The 25,441-nt window shown below is 42.0% G+C and overlaps 1 protein-coding gene across 2 annotated transcripts in view; it reads left to right on the top strand.

Moving 5' to 3' along the window:
• MVD (mevalonate diphosphate decarboxylase) overlaps nt 1–25,441 on the top strand; it is a 183,147-nt gene that overhangs the window by 147,296 nt on the left and 10,410 nt on the right. Inside the window, exons 1-7 of one of the 2 annotated variants that reach the window (XM_069966283.1) lie at nt 9,736–9,817; nt 21,439–21,508; nt 22,267–22,337; nt 22,846–22,960; nt 24,230–24,382; nt 24,771–24,970; nt 25,077–25,151. In XM_069966283.1, coding sequence (XP_069822384.1) covers nt 21,457–21,508; nt 22,267–22,337; nt 22,846–22,960; nt 24,230–24,382; nt 24,771–24,970; nt 25,077–25,151 — 666 coding nt within the window. In that variant the 5' untranslated portion in view covers nt 9,736–9,817; nt 21,439–21,456. Of the gene's footprint in view, nt 1–9,735; nt 9,818–21,438; nt 21,509–22,266; nt 22,338–22,845; nt 22,961–24,229; nt 24,383–24,770; nt 24,971–25,076; nt 25,152–25,441 lie in introns of those variants that run through there. The other variant, XM_069966284.1, reaches the window with a different exon arrangement.

Genomic DNA, 25,441 nt, shown 5'->3' on the forward strand with positions numbered 1-25,441 from the left:
CATAGACAAATAAACAATCATGTATGAAATATCAATACTGAAAATCATGAAAATCCCCCCCCCAAGAAAGTGACCAAGTGCATAACCTATCCTATCATTTCAAAAAGTCAGGGTCAAAGCCATACAAAATAATCACATATCACCCAGGGCTCTGAGATGGGGCTCCGGTCTGTAACCCTACGCGTATCGTCACCTCACGTGACTTCCTCAGGGGTAACGGTTCAACATTCAATACGTCATTTTATACCCATTTGCCCCCCCAAAAAAACCTTTAATCAAATTGCATACAGGTGTCCATTACCATGTCCACTGAGGGAGAGCGTCCACCGGCCCCCATCATGGCGGATAGCGGCGTGCGTATCACACGGTGCGCATGACCGGAAGTGCGTTCCACCACGTTATCTCCGGAACTCAACCATGCGTTCCATCCGGAATCACATGTCTGCAATGCGTTCCACCAAATCACATGACCGCTATACGGTGAACATATGATCACATGTCACATGATCGCTATACACTCTACGCTACTCACATAGATAATACCGTGCATTACATGGGTGATGTATAAATAATACTGGCGAGATGATAAACATAACTTATCCAACACATAATTCTACCAAGTCACATAATCACTACATTACAGCCCTCCTATAAACATTGTAAATTGCGCTACTCACATAAGTAATATCATAATAATATCCTAAAATCATAAACCATACTTAAATAGTATACACCACCTATCTCTAGCGTTGTGACCAGAATCCCAAAAAATATATAACTCTTAACATACATGCTCTATCCACCTTCTATAACATAGTGACAAGGATTCTGTATATCTATACCAGTGAGGATAATAGATCATGTAGAGCTCATAGACAACATCTTTTACCCTTTATGGAAATGGAAATCATGTGTATATTTAAGGGTACGTTATATGTGGTACGTTATACGTTATACATGGCTCCTATGTGTAATCAATGACCTATTAGGGTTGATATAACAATGGGTAAAACATGGCTTTTAGGAGTTCTACATGATCTATTATAGAATAAAGGGTAAAAGATGTTGTCTATGAGCTCTACATGATCTATTATCCTCACTGGTATAGATATACAGAATCCTTGTCACTATGTTATAGAAGGTGGATAGAGCATGTATGTTAAGAGTTATATATTTTTTTGGGATTCTGGTCACAACGCTAGAGATAGGTGGTGTATACTATTTAAGTATGGTTTATGATTTTAGGATATTATTATGATATTACTTATGTGAGTAGCGCAATTTACAATGTTTATAGGAGGGCTGTAATGTAGTGATTATGTGACTTGGTAGAATTATGTGTTGGATAAGTTATGTTTATCATCTCGCCAGTATTATTTATACATCACCCATGTAATGCACGGTATTATCTATGTGAGTAGCGTAGAGTGTATAGCGATCATGTGACATGTGATCATATGTTCACCGTATAGCGGTCATGTGATTTGGTGGAACGCATTGCAGACATGTGATTCCGGATGGAACGCATGGTTGAGTTCCGGAGATAACATGGTGGAACGCACTTCTGGTCATGCGCACCGTGTGATACGCACGCCGCTATCCGCCATGATGGGGGCCGGTGGACGCTCTCCCTCAGTGGACATGGTAATGGACACCTGTATGCAATTTGATTAAAGGTTTTTTTGGGGGGGCAAATGGGTATAAAATGACGTATTGAATGTTGAACCGTTACCCCTGAGGAAGTCACGTGAGGTGACGATACGCGTAGGGTTACAGACCGGAGCCCCATCTCAGAGCCCTGGGTGATATGTGATTATTTTGTATGGCTTTGACCCTGACTTTTTGAAATGATAGGATAGGTTATGCACTTGGTCACTTTCTTGGGGGGGGGGGATTTTCATGATTTTCAGTATTGATATTTCATACATGATTGTTTATTTGTCTATGGATTAGTTAAGGTCATTTTTGTGAGCACATGCACTTTAGGACATATGTACTTTGAATAGTCAGGGTCTCTGATTTAATTGTTTAGACAGGACACAGGGCCTGAAATTTATTTGCTATTGGGGCTGCGGCTAGAGGGACACGTATATTATTACGAGTATTCCCTGTGATGGTTTACCCGGATTGGGTTTTTAGGTGTTTTTAAGTGTATGTCCATTTGCTGTTTTGTTTATGTGTTTTGAAATAAAGATATCAGATTTATTTATTATCATATTGCGGGTGCGCCATTCTTTGTCTTTCTGTCTTGTTTGGTATATGTTTTGGTATAAGGACATTGGCAGCATCCCATATAGAGATTTTTAGTAGCTCCCACCTTCTCGTCTTGTATAGAAACTGGAGACAGACGTCGCTGGAGCCCTGAATGGTAAGTTCCTGACAAATTTACTATAGGCAATTTATCCCCTGCATTTTTTTTTACTTCATTACAAATCATGTGATTATTTATCATGACATTTTAGGATTTCTATTGAAGAACTGAGGAATAAACAGCAGAAAAACTACCATTATGTAAGTAGACATGATGTTTTTTTCTGGCAATTTCCCCTATAGAAGTCTATTAAAATATCCAAACACATAGCCTGTTGTGATTTAACAAAACTGCAAACAACCTGAAAACCGCCAAACAAGAAAAGCCCTGTGCGTATTGCATTTTTCTCCTCCACTGAATCTGTTTTTGAGCTCAAAAAATGCAATGTGCCAATTTTGCTGGCTTTTTTGGTCAGTGGGCTCTGCGGGGTGATTGACATGAAAAGAGGCTTTTCTATTCAAGCAGGGTGTGATGTAGAAGCCTTTCCCTGTCAATCACCCCAGCAGAGCGCACTGACATGGCCCTGTCTCCACCCCGATGCCTTACTAGTGATTCTAATAAACCACATTAAACGTGATCTTCCCTGCATATAGTGTTACCGGATTGCAGAAGGAAGACTTGGTAGAAAACATTATGTGCAATGCCTGTGATTCTTTTCTGTGGCCAGGTGTTATTTACAGTTGTTTTTAGCATGTTGGACATTTTTAGAAATGCATCATGTCTTTCATGTCTTTTCCCAGTAGACTCTATAGAACATAAAAATGTTTTTTTTTGTGTGTGAATCTGTTGGGTGCAATTCATGTTCCAAACTGCTGACACTGTTAAGCAATGTTCCCACGACGTACTAAAGATGGCAAAGAACGGCTGTTATTAAACAGCGGCCATTCTTTACGGTCTTTAGTATGTCGTGGGAACATAGCCTTAGATAGATATGAGTTCAAGGGGACTCTTGGTACCTTTTATATAGCTCTGTGCCTTTAGAATGTAGATAAATTATTTTATTCTTTGGTATACAGTCAAAAAGGCGTTCTCAAAACCTTGAGGTGCTGAGAGCTGTATTGCCTCCTTGCTTCCCCTCCCATCCTTGATTGACAGGCATCTGAATGTTGAGCGGTGTTTATAAATCTCATTCTTGTGCAGTGCATACAATTTGTACACAGGTGTGAGATTTGGCAACAGGGTTCAGCTTCCAGCTGCCTGTCCATCAGAGATAGAGATATAGGCTATGTTCACACTACGTAAAACTATGGCCGTAGTTCTCGCCGCAGAACTACGGCCGTAGTTTTGCGGTGTGTAACATAGCCTTATTTTCAATGGGATCCCGGCCGGAGCGTACACACATGGTATATGCTCCGGCTGGGATCCCATGCAGCGCCGGAAAAAAATGGTATGTCAGTTTTCTGCGGACGGAATTCAGTGAATTCCGACTGCAGAAAGACCTGTCAGTTCACAAAGTGAAGCGAGCGGCTCCGGCCGCTTGCTTCACTGTGGGCTATGGGAAGCTCTGATGCGGGCTGAGCTCGCATCAGAGCTCTGCGGCCGGACGGATCATCCAGCCGGTACTTAAGTACCGGACGCGATGATCCGGGCACAGACCGGCCGTTCCGTGACAGCTGAACTTCAGAAATCCAGTCCAGTGTCCATCAGTCACATGACTGCCTTCTCTCTGTGAGCGCTCAGATGGCCTAGGATACACAGGACTTCCTGTTTTCAGTCAGTCAGTCAGTGAACCAGAAAGTCCTGGTGACGGAACGCGTGGGGTATTCTGGTCTGACCTAATGTGGAGTGGCAGCAGTCACTTTATACTTTGTATCATGATTTTGATTCTGATTCTTTTGGTTATTTTTGCTTAACACTTCAATTTCTTTGGATATTGGGGTATTAGGATCTATGAGTTTTGGATTGTTCACATCCTTTTTTTCACATTCTTGTCATTGCTGTATTATTTATGCTGCTACTCCCCGCATCAGCTTATGATAGGTCAGTTTTCGCTGTGTTGGATTGGAACCGGTGAACAGTTATGTGTGTATTTTTAAATGATTTTAAATGTTTGTCCCTTTGCATATATGTGTAATTAAGATTGTATATACATTTTCATTATCAGGAGGTGCAGTTGACTTTTTTCCAGCCGTTTTTGTTGGTAATTGTATAAGTAAACCTATAGCTGCACCTATTAAACTCTGGGTACAGTTATTGCTTCCATTGGATGTTTGTGACTCTCTAGGGGTGTTAACTTTAGGTAATATGGGAAGAGGCAATACTGGTTGTAGGATTTTTTCCACAACATGTGATTGGGACATTGAAGGGTTACAGGGGATCTAATGTCAGGCAGAGTCCCCCATCATGCAGTGGAGATAGCAGCTAAAATTCATGTTGACACATAATGACATCATGGTATTGTGCGTACCTCTAAACTGGGATCTATGGCTTTTGTTTGGAGAACAGGACAAAGGGTCCTCAGAAAGTGGCTGTGTACAAGAGGAGGTGGCTGATGAGCAAATCTAATTTTCTATTCTTTCAGGGTTTTTACTGGTTTCAATGGCAAAGTAATGACATCAGTTCACTATTGTTTCCAGGAGAAGAATTAGCTTAAAGGGCAATTTCAGACACAATTAGTATTAACAATACCATAAACCTGTTAAAATACATAACTACAGTACAGCTACAGCACACACACTATACCACAATGTCCATGATTTTCTAGAGCGGCATATAGAAGTTTTTCCTTTATGCATACATATAGAAGCTGTGGAGAAAGAAATAGCAGCCTATCCCATCATATAACAGACATATTCTCACATAGTGGCAGAGCCACCACTAAGAATGAGGAACATCCCTGACATCTTGTCACTGGGAAGTGCATTATCAGCTTAGTGTTCTGTTTAATCTGGGGGCCATTTATCTCCTATAAGACAGAACCTCTGGTGAGTTTATAACAGGCCAGTGATCACTTTGCTGGGGACCTTGGACGCTCTCATCATAAGCAATTTATTAACTGCTCGGACAGAGTTAGGTTTAAAAATCATATTACTGCAGTGAAACTCACAAGCCACTATGTGCAGAAAACTTTTTTGCCTTATGGTGTTGTCCCATCAGGACTGTGGCTTTTCTTGTTTATTATGGAGGGTAGGGGTCTCTGACTCAATTCGGTACATGTGATGATTTGTGACACTAATTTTCAATTCTTCACAATTTTTAATATCTCTGCTTGTGATCGGTGAATATATTTGATTATACCTATAGGGTATGTTCCCACTACGGCATATTATCACGTAAAGGCAGCCATCTATTGATAATGACAGCCACAAATAATGATCTGGCTGTCCATTGATGATGATAGCCACAAATAATGATCATGAACCGCATTTTGTTTCTCTCTTTTCTCCGTGTTTTGCACTCCTCCTGGTGAGACCCACATGACCGCAATTAGCAGGAGACACCTGAGTGCACATGGTTTTAATCCCTCCTGTCTTTTCCCATTCTGTCTGCAGCAGCTATGGTGAGCGCAACACCTCATCCAGACTTGTGCTGTTTGGGGGCGACCTTCTCCGCCGGCGGTGCTGGCCGGGTTCTGGTGTGGTGTTTTTGGGTCTGGTCCTGTGGCATGGGGGTCGCAGGGCCGTCCCATGGCCCACGTTCCCTGACTGTGCGTGCCTGCGGGGTTGGTGGCCATTGACTGGCACGGTGTGGACTTAGTCTAGGGACCCATGTGTATCAGATACCGGCATGAGGTACATGGGGCAGTGTGGCTTGATCAATTCATACACAAAATTCTGATGTGTTTTTTATTTAGCCTAGGGGCACCAGTATCAGCCATAGGTGTGAGGTGCAGCACTCTTTTTCTTCCCTGAACCACAAATAATGATCATGATCATTATTTGTGGCTATTATCACCAACTGATTGCCGCCTTTACCTGCTGAAATCCTGTAGCGGGAACATAGTCATAGTCTGCAAACCATACAGGCATAACACTTTTTACAGCTGATGGTTAGTTACTAGGGAGTCAATGAAAACACTGATACCGCCTATGGTATTCCTGGACTCGCTAGGGCTGCATCCAACTTCTTCAGCCACTGGTATTCAAATGCTCATCTCTATTAGTTGCAAATGCATCCAGTATAGACAAGTCTGTGTAAGCTAGCTAAAGATTCTGGACTTGAATGATACATTGTAACAATGAATCAGGACAGAAATGAACACTGCTGATATATGTAGTGCACCAATCCAGCATTCATTTGGTGATCCTCATCCTAGACACGTCAGTTAAGGATCACTAAATGAATGCTGTACGGTAGAGGTCTAGGGCTTCCAAGCAGTTGTAAAACAACTTCTAACCATTTTGTTATATCCACATTTTACATGAGTAACCAATAACTCTATCTTGTATGCACATTTTAGGACAAAGCTCAATTATGATGCTCCCTGGACATTTATTGTACATGCTGATGATGGATTGCTGTGCCTGAGCGGTTTACAGCCATCGTACTCATCACTATATCAGTAAATGTCAGGAAGAGCCTCAATATATATTAATTTATATCTGTACAGTCCATTTATAGGATAGGAGCTGTAATCTGTTCCTGATAAGAACAAGTAGTGACTTTGGGAATGGACCAAAGAGTTGTTCTACAGACCCTTCCTATGTACAAGGGACAATTCTGGAGCCAGAGAGCCAGCATTCTGTCAGACCATGGGAGTACTGGATTACAACCAGTATGACAACTATTTCAGCACCCATTGGGTTGTCACGCAGGTGTCCAGGGTCTTGGATGGTATATATGCTGTAAAACAGCCACTTAGTCCAATATTTCTGTATAACTAGGGAGTTTTTTTTTACCCAGGCCTGTAGGAAAGATGAATGACAGCCACAATCAATGAAAGCTGACATATCAGACCCTCTAAGCATAACCATATTATATTATATTGGTCATCACTGAGCTATCCTTAAAGGGAACCTGTCACCAAGACAATGCTATCTAATCTATAACCATCATATTATAGAGCAGAAAGAATTCAGCTCTCTTCACAGGAATAGAGTGGTATCCAGATGGGAATACACCTTTAGGCTATGTTCACACTACGTATATTACAGTCAGTATTGTGGTCCTCATATTGCAACCAAAACCAGGAGTGGATTGAAAACACAGAAAAGCTCTGTTCACACACTGTTGAAATTGAGTGGATGGCCGCCATATAACTGTAAATAACTGCCATTATTTCAATACAACAGTCGTTGTTTTAAAATAACAGCAAATATTTGCCATTAAATGGCGGCCATCCACTCAATTTCAACAGTGTGTGAACAGTTCCTTTCTGTGTTTTCAATCTACTCCTGGTTTTGGTTGCAATATGAGGACCACAATACTGACTGAAATATACGTAGTGTGAACCCAGCCTAAGGCTGCGTTCACACTACGTATATTTCAGTCAGTATTGCAACCAAAACCAGGAGTGGATTAAAAACACAGAAAGGATCTGTTCACACAATGTTGAAATTGAGTGGATGGCCGCCATTTAATGGCAAATATTTGCTGTTATTTTAAAACAACGGCTGTTATATTGAAATAATGGCAGTTATTTACTGTTATATGGCGGCCATCCACTCAATTTCACCATTGTGTGAACAGATCCTTTCTGTGTTTTTAATCCACTCCTGGTTTTGGTTGCAATACTGACTGAAATATACATATACTGACTGAAATATACGTAGTGTGAACGCAGCCCTAAACAAATATAGTGTTACTGCTTTAAGAGGCAGAGCTGTAGCAACTTTAATATAATGAATATAAAAAGGTGTTGGCTGCCACTGTACAACTGCTGTTAATATGGAATAAGACTTGAGTGCCTCATGCCTTAGGCTCTTCACGTATGTCAGGGGACTCCCTAACTTATATCTATGATATATGCCTATGAAGCATGCCATCTTGTGGTAATTATTATTCATAGGACCTCACATAAAAAGTAGCATGTGCAGTACACTTCAGAAGATCACTTTATGACCTACATAGCATTGAGTTTCACTTGTAAGGAGATTTTATTTAATGAAAACACATTTGTTTCCATCTCGCCTCTCTAATAATACTGAGGACTAACTATTAAGAAAGTAGATTGGTTGCATCCAGAGTGATAGCCTATGAAGGCAGTATAAAAGAATAAAGCTGTGTGTGCCATCTAGTGGCAGGTACTAGTAACTGCAAAACAAAGCTTTACCTGTTATTCCACTCTTTCTATCCACAGCAGTGTTTCTCAACTCCAGTCCTCAAGTACCCCAACAGTCATGTTTTCAGGATTTCCTTAGTATTTCACAGGTGATATACTTATACCAAGTGCAAAAGGTATAACTACTATAATCTTCAATTTTTAAATCTATTCTTGGTCTCATCAATTGCTACATACGCGACTGACGATCACAAAACTGCTTTCGGTTGCCCAGAACATCTCTATGGGTGAAATATTTCAAGCGCTTTGCGTCTATTTTTCGGTGGATATTTGGATTTTTCACCCATTTTTGGTCTATTTATGAACCAGCAATTCACATAATCTGGGATTTGCGCCCAATTTATCATTTGTGACTTTCTAAAAAGTCACAAAAACTGGTGCAGGCCTACGTCTGGTCAGTACCAGGTTATTTTTTTTTTTTTGCGACTTTTTACTTAGGCGCATTTCCTATGATTTTTCCATATATTGGTTTCCACAATATATTGGTACAAAATATACACCAACCCACGTCGCACACATTAGAGTCCTTAGTAAATGTCCTCCAGCTTTGTGGTGAGATATCACTGTGTACAGTCAAAGGATATTACTAGAACATGATACCTGCTGTACAGTCAGAGAGTAACTGTGCAGTTTGTGAGGTCTAGTGATCACTCTGCAGATAGGTAACCCTGGCCCCAGGATATACAATTGTGTCTGGCTGTGAATGACACCACAAGCTTTGTTATACAGTCTTTCCAGGTTTAGGTGTCTGCTCGTATGGCAGTAACAGGCACAGCTGGACTGAGGGGGCGCTGTTCTGTCCACGGTTTATAGTGGGGGTCCTATATTAACCAATAACCACTAATGCAGAAGGAATAATAAAAGTGCATTAAACTGGCAATCAGTAATGCGCCATAAAAGCAAACACCCCTGGAGAACTACAAGTAACGGTGGCTCCGGCATAAGAAAACGGCACACTGAGAAATATACTGTAAGTATAGGTCACGTGACCATCTCTGTGTCCTGGTTATTTCTTCCCCAATGTGTGTCCTACATCGAGGAGACTCCGTGCTGCCGCTAATCAGTGACACATGAGTTCCGGAAGCATCGCTGTTCCGGCACGCTCAGGCTGTAGTCTTCCGATGAGCCCTATTGGTTGTAGAGTAAGGTGGGGGCGGAGTCTGGACAGCGATTGGTTGGGGAGGGAGCAGCTAGTAGTGAACTGATCAATAGGGATAAGGCAGGTGATGTGCTGAGAGTGAGCGCAGGCTGCAGTGTTTGAGAGCGGGGCCGAGCGGCACATACAGGTAAGCACTGCTGCTCATCACATTGTATATAGTGTATATAGTCACACCGAGCAGACAGATCACATGACACACCTGCCTAGTATGATGTAGCCCCCTCATGCTGGGCTTTATAACACTGTGTACCGGTGTGCCAGCTGGTGCCAGGACTTATCAGCACGTCATGTTTATGTGTCTTTCTTCTATGTGACAGCAGTCTCAGCACAATTACCTATAAACTTTACTCCTGGAAAACCCCTTTAACTTTTTCTTGTGCTAGAGCAGCTCTTCACTGCAGTCACGCTATCAGCACTTCACTAAAATGGAGTCACACTATCAGCATTAGGAATTATAGTGCTCCTATATACCATGTTTTACGGTAATAGCCAGGACTAGTTAGTTCCAGGCTTCAGAATGTGCCAGGAAGATCATAGGGTGACACCTACATGTAAGACTAACTAAAGAATGTCAACTCTTAACCCCTTCAGATCCATTCACCCACTTAACCCCTTTAAATCCACTACAATCTAATTCATTCACTGTTAACCCCTTTAGATCCACAACACTTCAATTCATCCACTTTTAACCCCTTCACATCCACCACAGTTTAATTCATATACTGTTAACCTCTTCAGCTCCAGGAATATTTTATTTTTTTCTAACTATATGTCATTTTTAACACCTGAAAACCAGGCTCATTTTAATTTATTTGTCTTAGATATAGAAGAATCATTTTTACTGTACGGATTTGGAGTAATGTGATGGTAAAGTGTCTGTTTGGGGCTATATGCCCCACTATTTGAAGTCCACTGAAATTATGAAATCAAATTGTTATCCAATCACACTACCATATCCTAGAAGAGCGCTTACTCTCTTACAGGTTCTGTGATTTTCAGACATTTTTTACTGTAGGGATTTCGAGTAATGTGATGGGAAAATGTCTATTTGGGGCTATATGTCGCACTATTTGAAGTCCAATAAAATCACAAAATCAAGTTGTTATCCAATCACATTACCATATCCTAGAAGAGCGCTTACTCTTGTACAGATGTCTCGGTCCACACCTTTTCCACCTCAGGACAAGACCATAGCCCATGCAAAAGATTTGCCCTATCCAGCTGACACGATGGACAGGCACGTAGGTAATGGGCCGGTGCATTTGCGTAAGATAAGTCAAAGGCATAGGTGGCCTTATGAATGATTTTAAAATACATCTCACGCCATTGTTCGTTTACCATCGCTTTACGTACCCCTTCCAGACCCTTCAGTATTCCTGCTGGTAAGTCATCATCTCCCAGGTCCCTGGCCCATTTGCTAAAAACTTCTACTTTTTCCCTGCGTAAGATCTGCCGTCTAAGAGTGGTATAGAGGAGAGAAATGGACATTGTCTGTTGGCCTGATTCCATAAGGTCATCAAAGTCGCCCGGACCCTCTGAGAAAGGGCCCTGACTCTAGAGTGGCTAAAGCTCTTAACATGTGCGTACGTGAGAAAGCAACACGGGTTTAAAGCGTATTTGGAACATAGGACATCCCACGTTTCAAACCCTCCCGTGTCTGGCTTGAGCAGATCCCCTAGTGTCCTAATCCCTTTCTGGCCCCATTGGGAGAGTTGTATAGCGTGGCCTGCGCGAGGGAGGAGACCGTTGTTCCCTAAGGGCATGTACTTCGAGAGGCAGTGTGGAAGCCCATACAACTTACGGACCGCCTTCCAGGCCTGGATAGTATCTCGCAACAGTATACTAGATTTGACATTTGTGGGCAATTCTGAGAATTTATAATGTAACAGCCCTCCCAGCCCGTGATTTCCAGCCAGGGCTTGCTCCAGAGATAAATTAGAGAAGAACCCGGTTCCATGAACCCAGTCCCTTGCATGTCGTAACAAAGCAGCCAAGTTATAACCTCTAAGAAGAGGCAATTGCATACCTCCCAATAGTTTGGGTAAAGCAATTTTATTGTACGCTATTCGGGGTCTCTTTTTTTTTTTTTTTTTTTTTTTTTTTTTTTTTCCATAGAAATTGGGTAAAAGCAGATTGTAATCTCATGTGATCCGAGTGTTTAATCAGGAGGGGGATCGTCTGTAAAGGGTAAAGAAGGCGAGCGAAGCTCACCATCTTTAGGAGGTGTGCCCTACTAATTAAAGAAAGAGGGAGATCCATCCATCGGGACAACTCAGAGGTTATCTTAGTTATCAAAGGCTGGTAATTTAAGGCATATAACTGGGATGGGAGTTTACCTATTGTAATGCCAAGGTATTTGATAGTTTTTTTCTCCACCTGAACACGGGAGATAAGGTCTCCAGGGACTCCCCCCCAAGAAGAGTAATTGACTCTTAGCCTTGTTTATCTTATAGCCTGTGACCTGACCCAAGTCAGCTAGACAAGATAGGATCCCTTCCAAGTGATCTCGGGGAGACTCCAAGTACAGCAATAGGTCGTCTGCAAAGCAGGAAACCTTCACCTCAATACCTCCCACCTTTATGCCACGAAATACGTCTGATTCGATCAGGTGTCTGGCCAGTGGCTCGAACGCCAGATCAAATAAGAGTGGCGAAAGAGGGCATCCTTGTCTGGTTCCCTTGGAAAGGGAGAAGGAACCAGACAAGTGCCCTAAGAGGTGAACTTTCGCTTGAGGTGAGCTGTACATGGCAGACAGGTTTGAAAGGAGCCCTGGATCCCCATCCTCCGTAGAACAAGATGTAACCAATTCCAGTTGACATTGTCAAAAGCTTTTTCTGCGTCTAGTGTTAGCAGCGCAGGAAATCCTTGGACACTTTTCCTATTTGCCTCTATCCAATCCTGCACCGCTAACACCGAACGCAGATTTGCCACCGCTGAAGGGCCCTGGACGAACCCCACCTGATGTGGGCCAATTAATTTCGGTAATAGGGTAGCTAACCTATTGGCTAACAACTTGGACATGCTTTTTACGTCCACATTAATTAGGGATATAGGTCTATACGCTTCCGTAAGTGTGTCATCCTTACCAGCCTTTGGCAATACTTTAATATAAGCTAAGTTGCCCGATGGAAGGAATCCCCCGCTACCTATAGTATGTTAAAACACCGTTAGTAATGTTGTGGCTGTTTCCTCTGGTAATGCCTTGTAAAATTCAGCAGACAGCCCATCAGGGCCAGGTGTCTTACCGTTTGCCAGGGATTTTATTATGCCCAAAATCTCCTCTTTAGTAGGTGTCGCATTGAGGAACTCTAAGTCATCCTCTGACAGGGTGGGCAGTGAAAGAGAGTCCAACAATCTCTGTCCTCTCTCCATATCTACTGGTGTTAGGGTGTACAAACCCTCGTAATATTCCCCGAACGCCTCAGCTATCTCTTTAGGTTGTCGTACTAACTCACCAGCCCTATTATGCACACCCCTAATATAGGGAGGTATATATCTACCTCTAGCCAACTTTGCCAACAGCGAACCAGCTTTGTTTCCAAAACGGTAAAAGTCATTTTTTTGGCTGTCCCCTTTAAACTGCTCTACCCTATCCGCCCAAAGGTCATGTACATTTTTCGCCTCTAGCCATTTGGTTTTGGACTCCACCCCCGGGGTAGCTAAATAAGAGGTGTATGCCTGTCGTAATTTATCACTGGTGTCCTTGTACTGTTTGAGTGATTTGGCTTTCATAGATGCAACATACCCTATCACCCTGCCTCTTATCACGGCCTTTGCCGTTTCCCAATAAAGAAATGGTTCGTCTATATGTTGCCCATTCGTTGACTGGTAATCCAACCACCACCCTTTCAAGAGTGCTATAAATGTCTCATCTTTAGCGAGAAATGCGGGAAAGCGCCACAATATGTCAGATCCTTTCGGGAAGGCGTCCATTAAATTAATAGCGAGGGGGGCCTGGTCAGATATGACTAGATCTAGTATTTGGACCGACCTTACTTTTTGTAATAGTGAGGGGGACGCTAGGAAATAATCTATCCTAGACCATGTGTCGTGTACTGGTGAATAGAAGGTATATTCTCTCTCGGCGGGGTTTCTGAAGCGCCACACATCAGTGAGACCCGAGGCGGTCAAGAAACCCGGCAAGACAGAATCATGTGTAGTGCGATGGCCTACCCTACTTAAACGCCCCGTACGATCCTCGCTAGGGTCCAGAACTGTGTTCAGGTCTCTAGCCACTAGAATATCTCTTTCTGGGTCAGTTAAGATGTCATTTTCCACTGTCTGAAAAAAAGAAGTGTTAGAGTCATTTGGCCCATATAGACAATACAAACTCAAGCGCCTCATTTGTCCCTCCAGTACCACTCTCAAATATCTACCATCTTGGTCACAGGATTGGGTAAGAACCTTACAATTCAGTCTTTTGTGCAGGAGAAGTAGTACCCCTGCCTTGCCTCCCCTGGCTGGGGAACCGAGTACATGTGCCACCCATAATTTATTCATTCTATGAAAATCACACACTTCCAAATGCGTCTCCTGCAAAATTACACAATCTGCATTCAAGTGTTTAAGATGGCGAAGTATTTTCATACGTTTATGGGGAGAGCGAAGCCCTTTAACATTCCATGTTATTATATTCATGTATGGGGGGATAAAGAAGGAATAACAGTGAGGTACCATGCATTCAATGGATCTAGAGGCTCAAGGGAAGCAAGACAGGAGCTGCTGACCAACCTGGACGAGAAAGGAAGACACTGTACATATCGGAGCAAATGCTCTACGTTTCTTAGCCACATCTGCAGAATAGTCAGCAAAGAGCAATAATTTATGACCTTGTACCACCAAGGGTGTGGATAGCTTCTTAAAAGTTTGGAGAATCAGTGCCTTTTCCGCATAATTCAGCGCACTATGACTTGGCGCGCTTTTTGGGGTCCCGTTGGGGATGCAGGTTGCTTGAGAGGGCCAACTCTATGTGCCCGTTCTACTGTGCATAATATTGACAAACTAAGCGCCTGTGGAATATCCGTTGCACATAGCTTAGCCAGCTGGTGAGCAGGAACAGACTCAGGCAGACCCACAATTCTGAGGTTGTTCCTGCGCGATCTGTTTTCCAAATCATCAATTTTGGTGACAAGCGCAGTGTTAGATTTCATCAGAGTTTTCATCTGAGCTTGTGTCCCCAAAAGTTCATCCTCCAGCACATTAACTCTTTGTTCCAGATTGCCTATCTGGACCGAATGCACATTCAACTCACTCTGTAATTGCTTAAGTGCTTCAGCGACTGTGGCCTGCAATGCTGCAGTAAGATCCTGTGATAAGATTTTTGCCACTTCCACAGCTATCGTTTTACAAGACAGTCCCACCTGAGGTAAAATAACTTCCTCTCCACTTCCATCTGTACTCACTGTAGCAGGCGGTGTAAAGCTGGGATCCGGAGGCTGTGGCGCAGCACGCTGAGAGCCCGTCGCCATCTTGGCCGGCTGCTGCTTATCTTTGTCTCGCTTCGGCAGGGCAGCTGGAGCTGTCCCACTGCGGTTTACAAACTTGTCCATGTGGTCCCCAGGCGCCTCGGAACCCGATGGGGTCAGACACCCAGGTAAACAGCGGGTATATTAGGCGGGGATCACCGGGATTAGGAGGGTCCGGAGCGGAGCTAGCTCACACGCGTCCTCTCATACACGCGCCGGAACCGGAAGTCCCTCATTCATCTCTGTCACCCGACCACCTCCAGAAGCGGGACCCGGCGGGATTAGGTGAGTATAGGGGGCTCTAACGGGGGGTCGGGAGCCTGTCACCCCGACACGGGGGGTGACAGGTTCCCTTTAATTGTACTTGTCATATTTGAAGCATTGTCTGTTACAATAGCAAGAATCTGTTCTTTTTTTTTTGAATTCATAATCTTGCAGAACATTTTCCACTAAGGCCTGGAGAAACTGACTGGTGTGATGAGCTTTAGTGTCCTTTACTGCCAGTGTCTTGGTAACAAATTGTTTGTTGTCACGAACAAATCGAACATTTATAGCAAAATAGTTCACTCTGTGACGTGTGCAGGCGTCCATTTTAAGATATATAAAGTGTCTCTTGAGAATCTTTTTAAGATCATCTTTTTGGTTAAAGGCTTCTTCAATCACTAATTTTCTAATACTTTCTCTTTCCAGAGAAACACCAAGCTTGCGGGCCATTTCTCCATTAAGAGCTGTAAAAGCTGTCAAGGAAAGCTTAAGTCATTTGACAATTTAGTTACAGAGTTCGGCATTCCAAATAATGCACAATTTAGATATTGGCAAGTTGTACACGCAACTAGATGCACGGGTAAACAGGATATATTTAAGGTTAATGCACATAAATTATTTGATGAGAGATTCACGAAGGTAAAAAAGGGCCTTATTGGTAAAATATATAAAAAATTAATGCAGAATTATAAAGTTATTAATAGCACTAAGTATAGGGACAAATGGAAAAGAGACTTAGAGGTGGATATAATTGAGTGGGATAGTGTTTTTGGAGCAGTTAATCAAAGTAGTTTAAGACTTAATCACAAGATATCACAGTTGTTTATTGTTTATAGGGTGCACTTCACTCCAGAGAAAATGTTTCGAATGAAACTACGTCAGACAAATAGATGTAATAGATGTATGAGTGAGGGGGGTGACCTAATCCATCTGCTATGGAGGTGTCCAAAATTACATCGATACTGGGAAAATATTACACATTATTTAGAAAATGTAACTGGAATTAAGTTAAATGGGAACCCTAAGCAATATCTGCTAGGAGATTTGTCTGATTTGGTATGCCCACTAGTTTAAAAAAGAGTTCTGTATAGGGCTTTTTTTGCTGCCAGGAATTGCATTCTTCAGAGGTGGGTTAAGAGTTGTGAGCCAACCATCGGAGATTGGAAAAGGGAAATGTATAAGATTATTGTAATGGAAGGTATTGAAGCAAAAAGAGGAGGAAAAATGAATATATTTAACGAGACATGGGGAGAATGGTCGGAGTTGAGGAATGAGGACTAGTGATTCTATATTTATTGCATGCTATGGAGAGAAGAAGTAGAGGCATGGTTAGTTTGTGTTTTTTTTTTTTTTTTTAATTTATTTTATTTTATTTATTTTTTTGGTGGGGGGGGTTCTGTTGTTTTTTTTTGTTGTTGTTTTGTTTTGTTTTTCTTCTTCCTTTCTTTTTTTTTTGTTTTTTTGGTTTGTGGGTGTAGAGTTTAATTTAATAAAAATAGAGGCAATAGAATGGAATTAAGTCGTTGCAATAACGGGGGCAAGCTGGATAATGATAATTTATAATCTAAATTTATGTGAGCTGTGGGTTGGTATGGGGAGGCTGACCATAAATTAAGGTAGACACAGGATTTATAGTTAAGAGGGAGGAGTTATTGATGTATTAGATCTAGGAGATGGGAGAAGAGAAGGTGGGTTCGCCGGGGGCGGTGTGAGGGACTGCGGCAGGATCTAGTTGCTACTGGTTGCAATTTCTGTTCAGAGTGGGCATAACCCCTTATGTTTTAATTATTTGTTTATTTATTTGATTATTTCTTTTTTTACTTTTTTATTTTTTTTATTTTATTTTTTATTTTATTTTAATTTTTTTGGTTCATATTCTTCACCTAGGTAGAAGGGGTGTCTAAAGGCATTGAAGTCTTTTTCATTGCAGGATGGAGGCTGGTGGTGAACCCCTAAGTGTCAAGAATTTGTATGGTGTGTTTAAGTTAGAGAAAGAGATTGGGGAAGTAGCATTAGGGTAAAAAGAGTCAGTATATATGATCCTGCACTCTAGGTGAAACCCCTACTCTCTTCTGTAAGCAAGGGAAAAGGAAGTAGTATGTGGATATAGAACTTTACTATTTGTATGTTTGAGTCCACTGCGAAAACGAGATATCCCTCAAATATAATACTAAATAATTATTTTTTTCTCATTTATTATTGTTTCTTTGCATTTTTGTTTGTTTACCTAGTCATTTTTGTTTAGTTTTTTTTTTTTTTTTTTTTGCGTTTATGTTGTGGGGTTGTGTCTCAATTGGATGGGATTATGTTGCCGTATGAAGCTGGATACTGGGCGTCCCGATGCCCGCGTGCGACCTACTTCTCGATACCCAGATTTGTTATTTAGAGATTGGATGTGAAGTTTGCCTTATTTAGCAATAGGAGCAGGGGGTAGCTATGTAGGGTAACGGAGGGTAGTTTGAGAATATAATATAGGTAGATACAGGGCTCTAGATCGACTATATGGATGGGTCTGGCCCCCCCATGCTGATCCACAGTATACTTATCATGTTTTGGGTGATGGTCATGTGATGAAGATAATGGCCGCAGGTCAGGGGACAATGGGGGGAATTGACTTTAGTTGTGGGCCATTATGTGTATATATATATATATATGTATATATATGTTGGATATAAATGTCGTGATCCCCGTATATGTTTGAATTTTTCACGTCTTATGCCTTTTTTGTGAAATGATATTTTTGTATAATAAAAAAAAAAAAAAAAAAAGAGCTGTAAAAGCTGGCCAAGCTGGCCGAGCTGGCAAATAATGATAATGGTACACCGTCCTTCACAACAAGCTGTATGAGCTGTCTTTTAAACGCATCTGCGGCGATACGCAGCAAATACGCAACAAATACGCAGCAGATTAGATCTAAATAACTGAACACAGCATCAAATCTGCTGCAGATTTGCTGCGTATCTGCTGCGTATACGGTGTGTCTGTTTGTACCCTCAATGTCTTTTAAGATTTTAAAGTGTCACTGTCGTGAATTTTTTTTTTTGCAGAAATCAATAGTCCAGGCGATTTTAAGAAACTTTGTAATTGGGTTTATTATCCGAAAAATGCATTTTTATCATGAAAAAGCAGTTTGAAGCTCTCCCCCCTGTCTTCATTGTTCTCCTATGGAGAGAGCTAAAGAAAAGACCAAAACAGGACAACAAAGAGTTAATCTACAAATCCCTCACGGGATATCTCCTGTGACAGTCACCAGTGACCTGTCTGAGCTCCGATTACAGCTGTCACCCAGCTCTGTGCCTGTAATCCTCTGTTATCTGCTTTCTGCTGCCGGCTAACTCCCTCCTTCCTCCTCCCCCCTCCCCTCTCCCTAGAACAGACAGGGTACGACTCCTGCAACAAGTCACAATTTTCAGATTTTTCAGAGTGGATGAAAAAGAGGAAGGAGGGGGGGACCTGGGAAAAGGCTTTTTACATGCAGATAATGGCAGATTTGGCTAATAAACCCAATTACAAAGTTTCTTAAAATCGCCTGGACTATTGATTTCTGCAAAAAAAAAAAATACGACAGTGACTCTTTAAGCTCTCGTAGGAGCGTTTGTATCGCTTCCTGAGTATGCACTGATTTTTACATCACAGTATTTGTTTTCATCTGGGTCACTTATTTTACACTGACACACCATATATTTTTTATCTTCCGTCAGTGTGAAATGCTCAAAGACAGCTGACTTCATAGGAAGCTTCTTAGACATTTTATAATAATATAAATTCGTCCACAAAATAATTTTGTCCTATGAAAAAAAAAAAAGGTATATTGTAATCTCTGAAAGAATAGCGAGTATAACTTTGGGTAGAAATAAAACAAACTTTGCATAAATCAATAGTACAAATATGTCATGACAAATAAAAAGTTTGTAATATGTGTTTTATTAGATATCTTTACGCTGAACTTTCAGTATCAGGCTTTTCTCTGGATACAGGGCCTGATGTGTGAAAACTGTCTTGGTCTAAGGCTGGGTTTATGTATAAGTTGGCATCAGTTGCGTTTTTTGTCTAAAAACTGACCACAACTGATGTCACAACTGATGCCAAAAATGCATCAGTTGCCATTAGTTTTTCTATCCTTCTTTTCATTAAAAACCATCAGTTTCCATCAGTTGCCATCAGTTGTCACAAGTTGCTCTCATCAGTTGACATTTCTTTCCCCAGTATGTTTTCCTGTCATTTTCAATGGGATTTGTGGGGGAGCGCACAGGGGGGCTATATACTACAAGGGGAGAGCGCACAGTGGGCTATATGGGAGGGCGAGAGCGCACAGGGGGCTAATTGGGAGGGGGAGAGCGCACATGGGGGGCTATATACTACTGCGGGAGAGCACACAGGGAAGCTAAATACTACTGGGGGGCAACAGGGGGGCTATATACTACTGCGGGAGAGCGCACAGGGAAGCTAAATACTACTGGGGGGCAACAGGGGGGCTATATACTACTGGGGGAGAGCGCACAGGGAAGCTAAATACTACTGGGGGGCAACGGGGGCTATATACTACTGGGGGAGAGCGCACAGGGAAGCTAAATACTACTGGGGGGGCAACAGGGGGCTATATACTACTGAAAGAGCAACAGGGGGGGCTATATACTACTGGGGGGGGGTATAGGGGAGGGGGAGAGCACACAGGGGGAGATATGTTTATTTTTTTTACATTGTGCTGCTACATGCCGGATGCCAGAGCCGAACGGCATGCGTCCTGCCCGGCGAGGCATCCGACGCTCCATTCACTTTAGTGGATGCGGCGCCGCACAGCCTTGTGGGCCACACAGGAGGACGCTGCATGCTGCGTTCTCCCGTGCGGTCGGTCCGGCGGTGCGCCGTCACTATTTACATGCCGCATATATTGAACGATCCCTTTGAAAACAATGGGATCGGTTCAATAATGCGTTTCCCTCCGGCGCTTTTCTCATGCGCCGGAGGGAAACGCCGCCGCACCGCCGGACAAATGTAAACCCGGCCTTCTTCTGACAGAGCAGGAAATTGGGTTCTCTAACACAATTATGGTGCGTTCACACCTACAGGATCTGCAGCTGATTTTCTGCAGCAGATTTCAGTTAAATAACTGTACAGTTATTTAACTGAAATCTGCTGCAGAAAATCAGCTGCAGATCCTGTAGGTGTGAACGCACCATTACAGATTAAGTCAAGCTTTCCAGTCCTCACAGTCACAACACTTGTATACTTTGCTTACTGCAGATAATGGTGCTAAACCTTGTAAGTTCACTCAGAACTCAGTCCCATGATTCCGTGGGGGTGAGGTTACTCCTCTCAGCTAATCGGATAAGTCTTTCTGGTATGCAGGTGACCATAGAAGCCTGTGTGCAGTGAGAGACCTGCTGAACTGTCTATAGTTCATGACTGATCTACTGACCCAAATATTTACTAAATGTTGTCTATAACAGTAGTGAGCAAACGTCTTTAATCCTGTTTTCTCTAGCAGATCTGTGATGAGTGCAGCCATTCCTTCCCAGTGCCTTTTCCTCTGATCTGTAGCAAGAAGCTTCACTACTGAGCATGTACATAAAGTGCAGCACACATTCATTTCAGTTAAAGGACAACTCCCACTAATTTTTTTTTGGCTTATTTAACACACATTACAAAGACCGTAAAACATGGTATATAGGAGCACTAATTCCTAGTGCTGATATGTTGATAGCGTGACTGCAGTAGCTCTTCTGTGGGATCAGACATGGTGGTCTCTCCTCCACTACCCCTGCGCATCAAAGACCCCAAGCCAGGTCACTAGTTGTCTCTCCTGAGACCAGTTTGGGTGGGTGCTAATTGCTGCATACCGGGACCACCACACAAGACCCGCCATTTTGGAGGTGACCCAGTTCCCACTGTCTAATAACTCTGAATACCTTTCTGCCAGTATCCTGATGAATACCTCAGACATGGCCCCATTTCTATCAAGTTTTAGTGCTAACATGTTCATGGTATCATCTACATTGTGTTTATATTACTTTTTCAGTACAACAAAGGTGAGAAGATGAAGAAAGTGACCTGCACGGCTCCAGTTAACATCGCTGTCATAAAATACTGTGAGTAGTGCTAAATGGAAAGTTTCTATTTAGAGGAACTTTACACAGAACGTTAGAGAAATGCAGCATGAAGAAAATGTGTATTTTAAAGTCTTATAGTGATATTGTCACTCCCCCCTTCTGTGCAGTGGACAGTGTCACCTAGGTGAAGCCCCACCTAGGTGCCACTGATGAAATAAGTTGATTTTAGAGCAGAAAGGAGACACAGACAAGTGTTATTAAGGTATATATCAAATTTGTGGCATCTAAGTATGTGGATTGTGTGGAGAACTGCACATAGAGTAAGGGGGGGGGGGGATAGTATTCCTTTAAAGGATACCTTTTACTAACTTCTGACACATCCTAATGACATGCCAGAGGTCATAATAAATGAGGGTCTAGGTTCTAAGACCCCTATGATCGCTGAAGCATTCTGCTGAACCCTTCTGCCCCTTAGTGATTGTGAGGGGTTTAACCCTCCCAATCATATGTTTTCGCATGTCACTAAGACATGTCATAAAATATTGAAAATTATAGGTATCCTTTAAGAGAAAATTCCAGACAAATACTGCGTTATGCCTAGCACAGGGACTTTTGGAGTGATGCATGAAACAGAAGTTTAGAGAACCCCGAAAACTTGTGTCATGCTTTGCCCCAAAACAAACCTTACTAGGCAGAACACATCGGAACAGCATTTCCTGGAGTGTATTCTGTATTTTTACAAATAGTGGACATTTAATTTATTTTCTGAACTGTGATCTGATTGTTTCTATCCACAGGGGGAAAGAGGAATGAGGAACTGATTCTCCCTATTAACTCATCTCTCAGTGTTACACTTCATCAGGACCAGGTGGGTGTCACTATCAAGTTTGTACTCCTATTAGTTGCCCTTATGCTGTTATTGTTACAGTAAACTAGTAACATGGGAATAGAATATCACAATATTGAAATGGGGGAAGGTGAATAGATAACTCTAAAATTCAAGTTCTTGTAGATGAATGAGAAGCTGGTGGGAGAAGTCCAGCATATTCAGCAATGTTAGAGTACATTGGTATTAGTCCCTACCAACAAGAGGGTTTACCCCAACAATACCTGTGTTCTGCTCACAGCATTTGTGTGCAGGTCACTGGCTGGGGAGTATCAGTCCTACCCTCTGGGTCATTATCAGAATACTTCTAGTTCCAGTAAGGACATTATATATGGAATTTGTTGAAAGTGTCAACAATTGCATCATATAGTCATTGAATTCCAGCATGTCCACAGCACTTCTGGCCCATTACAGTACTGTATGGTAAATTAATTTTCTTACTGTCATTCAAGAATACGTCATGTATTCTATATGGATTTGTCATTGACAGTTAAAAACCACGACCACAGTTGCTGCATGTCGCAATTTCACTGAGGATCGGATCTGGCTGAATGGGAAAGAAGATAATATTAACCATCCACGACTCCAGTCCTGCTTACGCGAGAGTAAGTATTGGATAAACACGTAAATATCGTCTGACTGTAAACAGATGTTACAGTAATGTCACGTAAGAATACAGGTATCATTTACATATTGGAGTCACTGTGTGCATACATTACTTATCCTGCATTAGGGCTGTGTTCACACAATGTATGAGGAACAGCTGTGGTTTGACACTCAGAAACAACGTCTGTTTTTGCACTGAAAATTGCATTAATTTCAATGCACAAAGGCTGGAAATAATTGACATTTATTTCCATGGCCGTACTAAACAACGGCGGCTGATTAATACACTGTGTGAACAACGGCCAATGTTTGCATTGACTTCAATGCAACACATTTTTCTATGACAAGATCGGTGGTTTTACTTACATAAATGTTGTATAAACATAGTCTTATACTGCAGAGCTGCATTCAATATTCTGCAGTTACTGTGCATTATATTACTTATCATGTACTGATCCTGAGTTGTGGTCTGTATATAGAACAGCACTCATCGTTGGAGGAATCACTGTGCATGTATATTACATGTCACCTATTCTGTATTGTTTCCAAGTTACATCATGTAATATACTCCTAGCTAAAATCACTATTCAGGTGATGCAGTCACTTGCACATTACATTACTTATACTGTACTGACTTACTTCTTGTATTATACTGCAGAGCTGCACTCACCATTGGTGGAGTTATAAAGTGGAGCTGGAGTTTCTGTGTGCATACATTACTTACCCTATATTGATTCTGAGTTATCTGCCGTATTATACTTTATAGCAGGATTTACAATTGAATACTATAGTGTTCTTTTGTATTTGTTTTCTTTTTATTGGAAATTGCCTGCGGACACATACCTGACAGCTTAGCTAAGCTCCTCTAATGCAGAATAGCTATTTGTCGCTTACACTTTGGTGCCAGGATCTCTCAATATTCCTTGCTTGTTCAGTGTCTGCACTGCGCTTGCTCTGGAGATTCTGCGATGTGTAATTCTTTGCAGCAGAGTCTATATAGTCATCTGATATAGGAAAACATAGGAACATCTTTCTGCATTAAAGGAGCTTAGCTAAACTATAAATCGTGTCAGCAAGCATCTGACTGCCCTCAATAACTATGCACTTTAGAAAGTTTTTGACCTATACTGTAGTTAACACAACTCATACTTATCCTGGTATTAACAGGTGCAGATAGCTCAGAAAACTGCTAATATGTCTAGTTTATCTGAAATTTGAAAATTATTCTGCTGATGAATTGGTCTATTGACATTTTTGATTCCCCGTAGTCCGCCGTTTGGCCAGGAAGAGGAGAAGCAGCGGTGGCAGTGGAGAAGACAGCGTGTCAAGAACTTTGAATTACAAGGTCCACATCTGCTCAGTCAACAACTTCCCCACAGCTGCTGGGCTGGCATCGTCTGCTGCTGGATATGCATGTCTGGGTAAATACAGGCTCTACAGCTCTCACTTATTCATTGTGACACAGTCATCAGTGTAACATATACACTATGTGCAGTGGAAAGAAGCTGCACCATCTCTCAACATTTGCTTCATAACATTTAAAAGTAGCAGATGAGCATTGAGTTACTCAGTGTAGTTTTCTCCATTCACATGAAGTGATGCATTGAGTAAAATGCACCTAGAAACAGACAGTGGCTTAGATCTGAGCTCCCACAATGCAATCTTCACTGCTAACAGGAAACTTGCAGTACTTTAAATTGAGCATTAGACATTATTTAAGAAAGCGACATATAACTTGGTAAAGTTAATAAAAAAAATAAAATAAAAAAAAAAGAAGATTAACAGTGACTTTTTCATTTTTACTCGCAGTGTATACCCTGGCAAAGTTATATGGGGTTGAAGGTGAGCTATCAGAAATCGCCCGTCAGGGTTCTGGCAGCGCCTGCAGGAGTATGTATGGAGGATTTGTTCAATGGGTCATGGGTGAGAGAGAAGATGGTAAGGACAGCCTGGCTGAACTGGTGGAACCAGAAACTCATTGGCCAGAACTACGGATCCTGATCTTAGTAGTAAGTAAGGGAACAAGTACCCAAAATTATGTCACACAGCAGAGGGGGCGATCTGTATTCAGAATGCTTGTAAACTACCTTAGTGACTGTGTATCTAATATTTCAGGCCAGTGCAGAGAAGAAGCACGTTGGCAGTACAGCTGGCATGCAGACAAGCGTAGAGACCAGCCCCTTACTCAAGGTAAAACATGATCACTGATCAACAGATAAATGTAAATTTTGATATACAAAAGATTTATTGTCAAAGGAATTTTGCATTTACACAGCAGTGAGCATATTCAATCTGTGTGTTTATGTGAGTAGTGTGACGCAACATGTTTTTTTCCCCATGCATTCAAGGTATATATGTAGCCTGCTGCTTTCTCAGTCTTGTTGCATGAGATGTATTCTGTAGTGAGTCTGTGAGGCTCCTGCAGTAAGCTGGGGAGAGAAGCACTGAGCTGAGTGCCTCTTCCCACTTGCTCTAAGAAT

Source organism: Dendropsophus ebraccatus, chromosome 4 (assembly GCF_027789765.1).
Source record: "Dendropsophus ebraccatus isolate aDenEbr1 chromosome 4, aDenEbr1.pat, whole genome shotgun sequence".
NCBI lineage: Eukaryota > Metazoa > Chordata > Amphibia > Anura > Hylidae > Dendropsophus > Dendropsophus ebraccatus.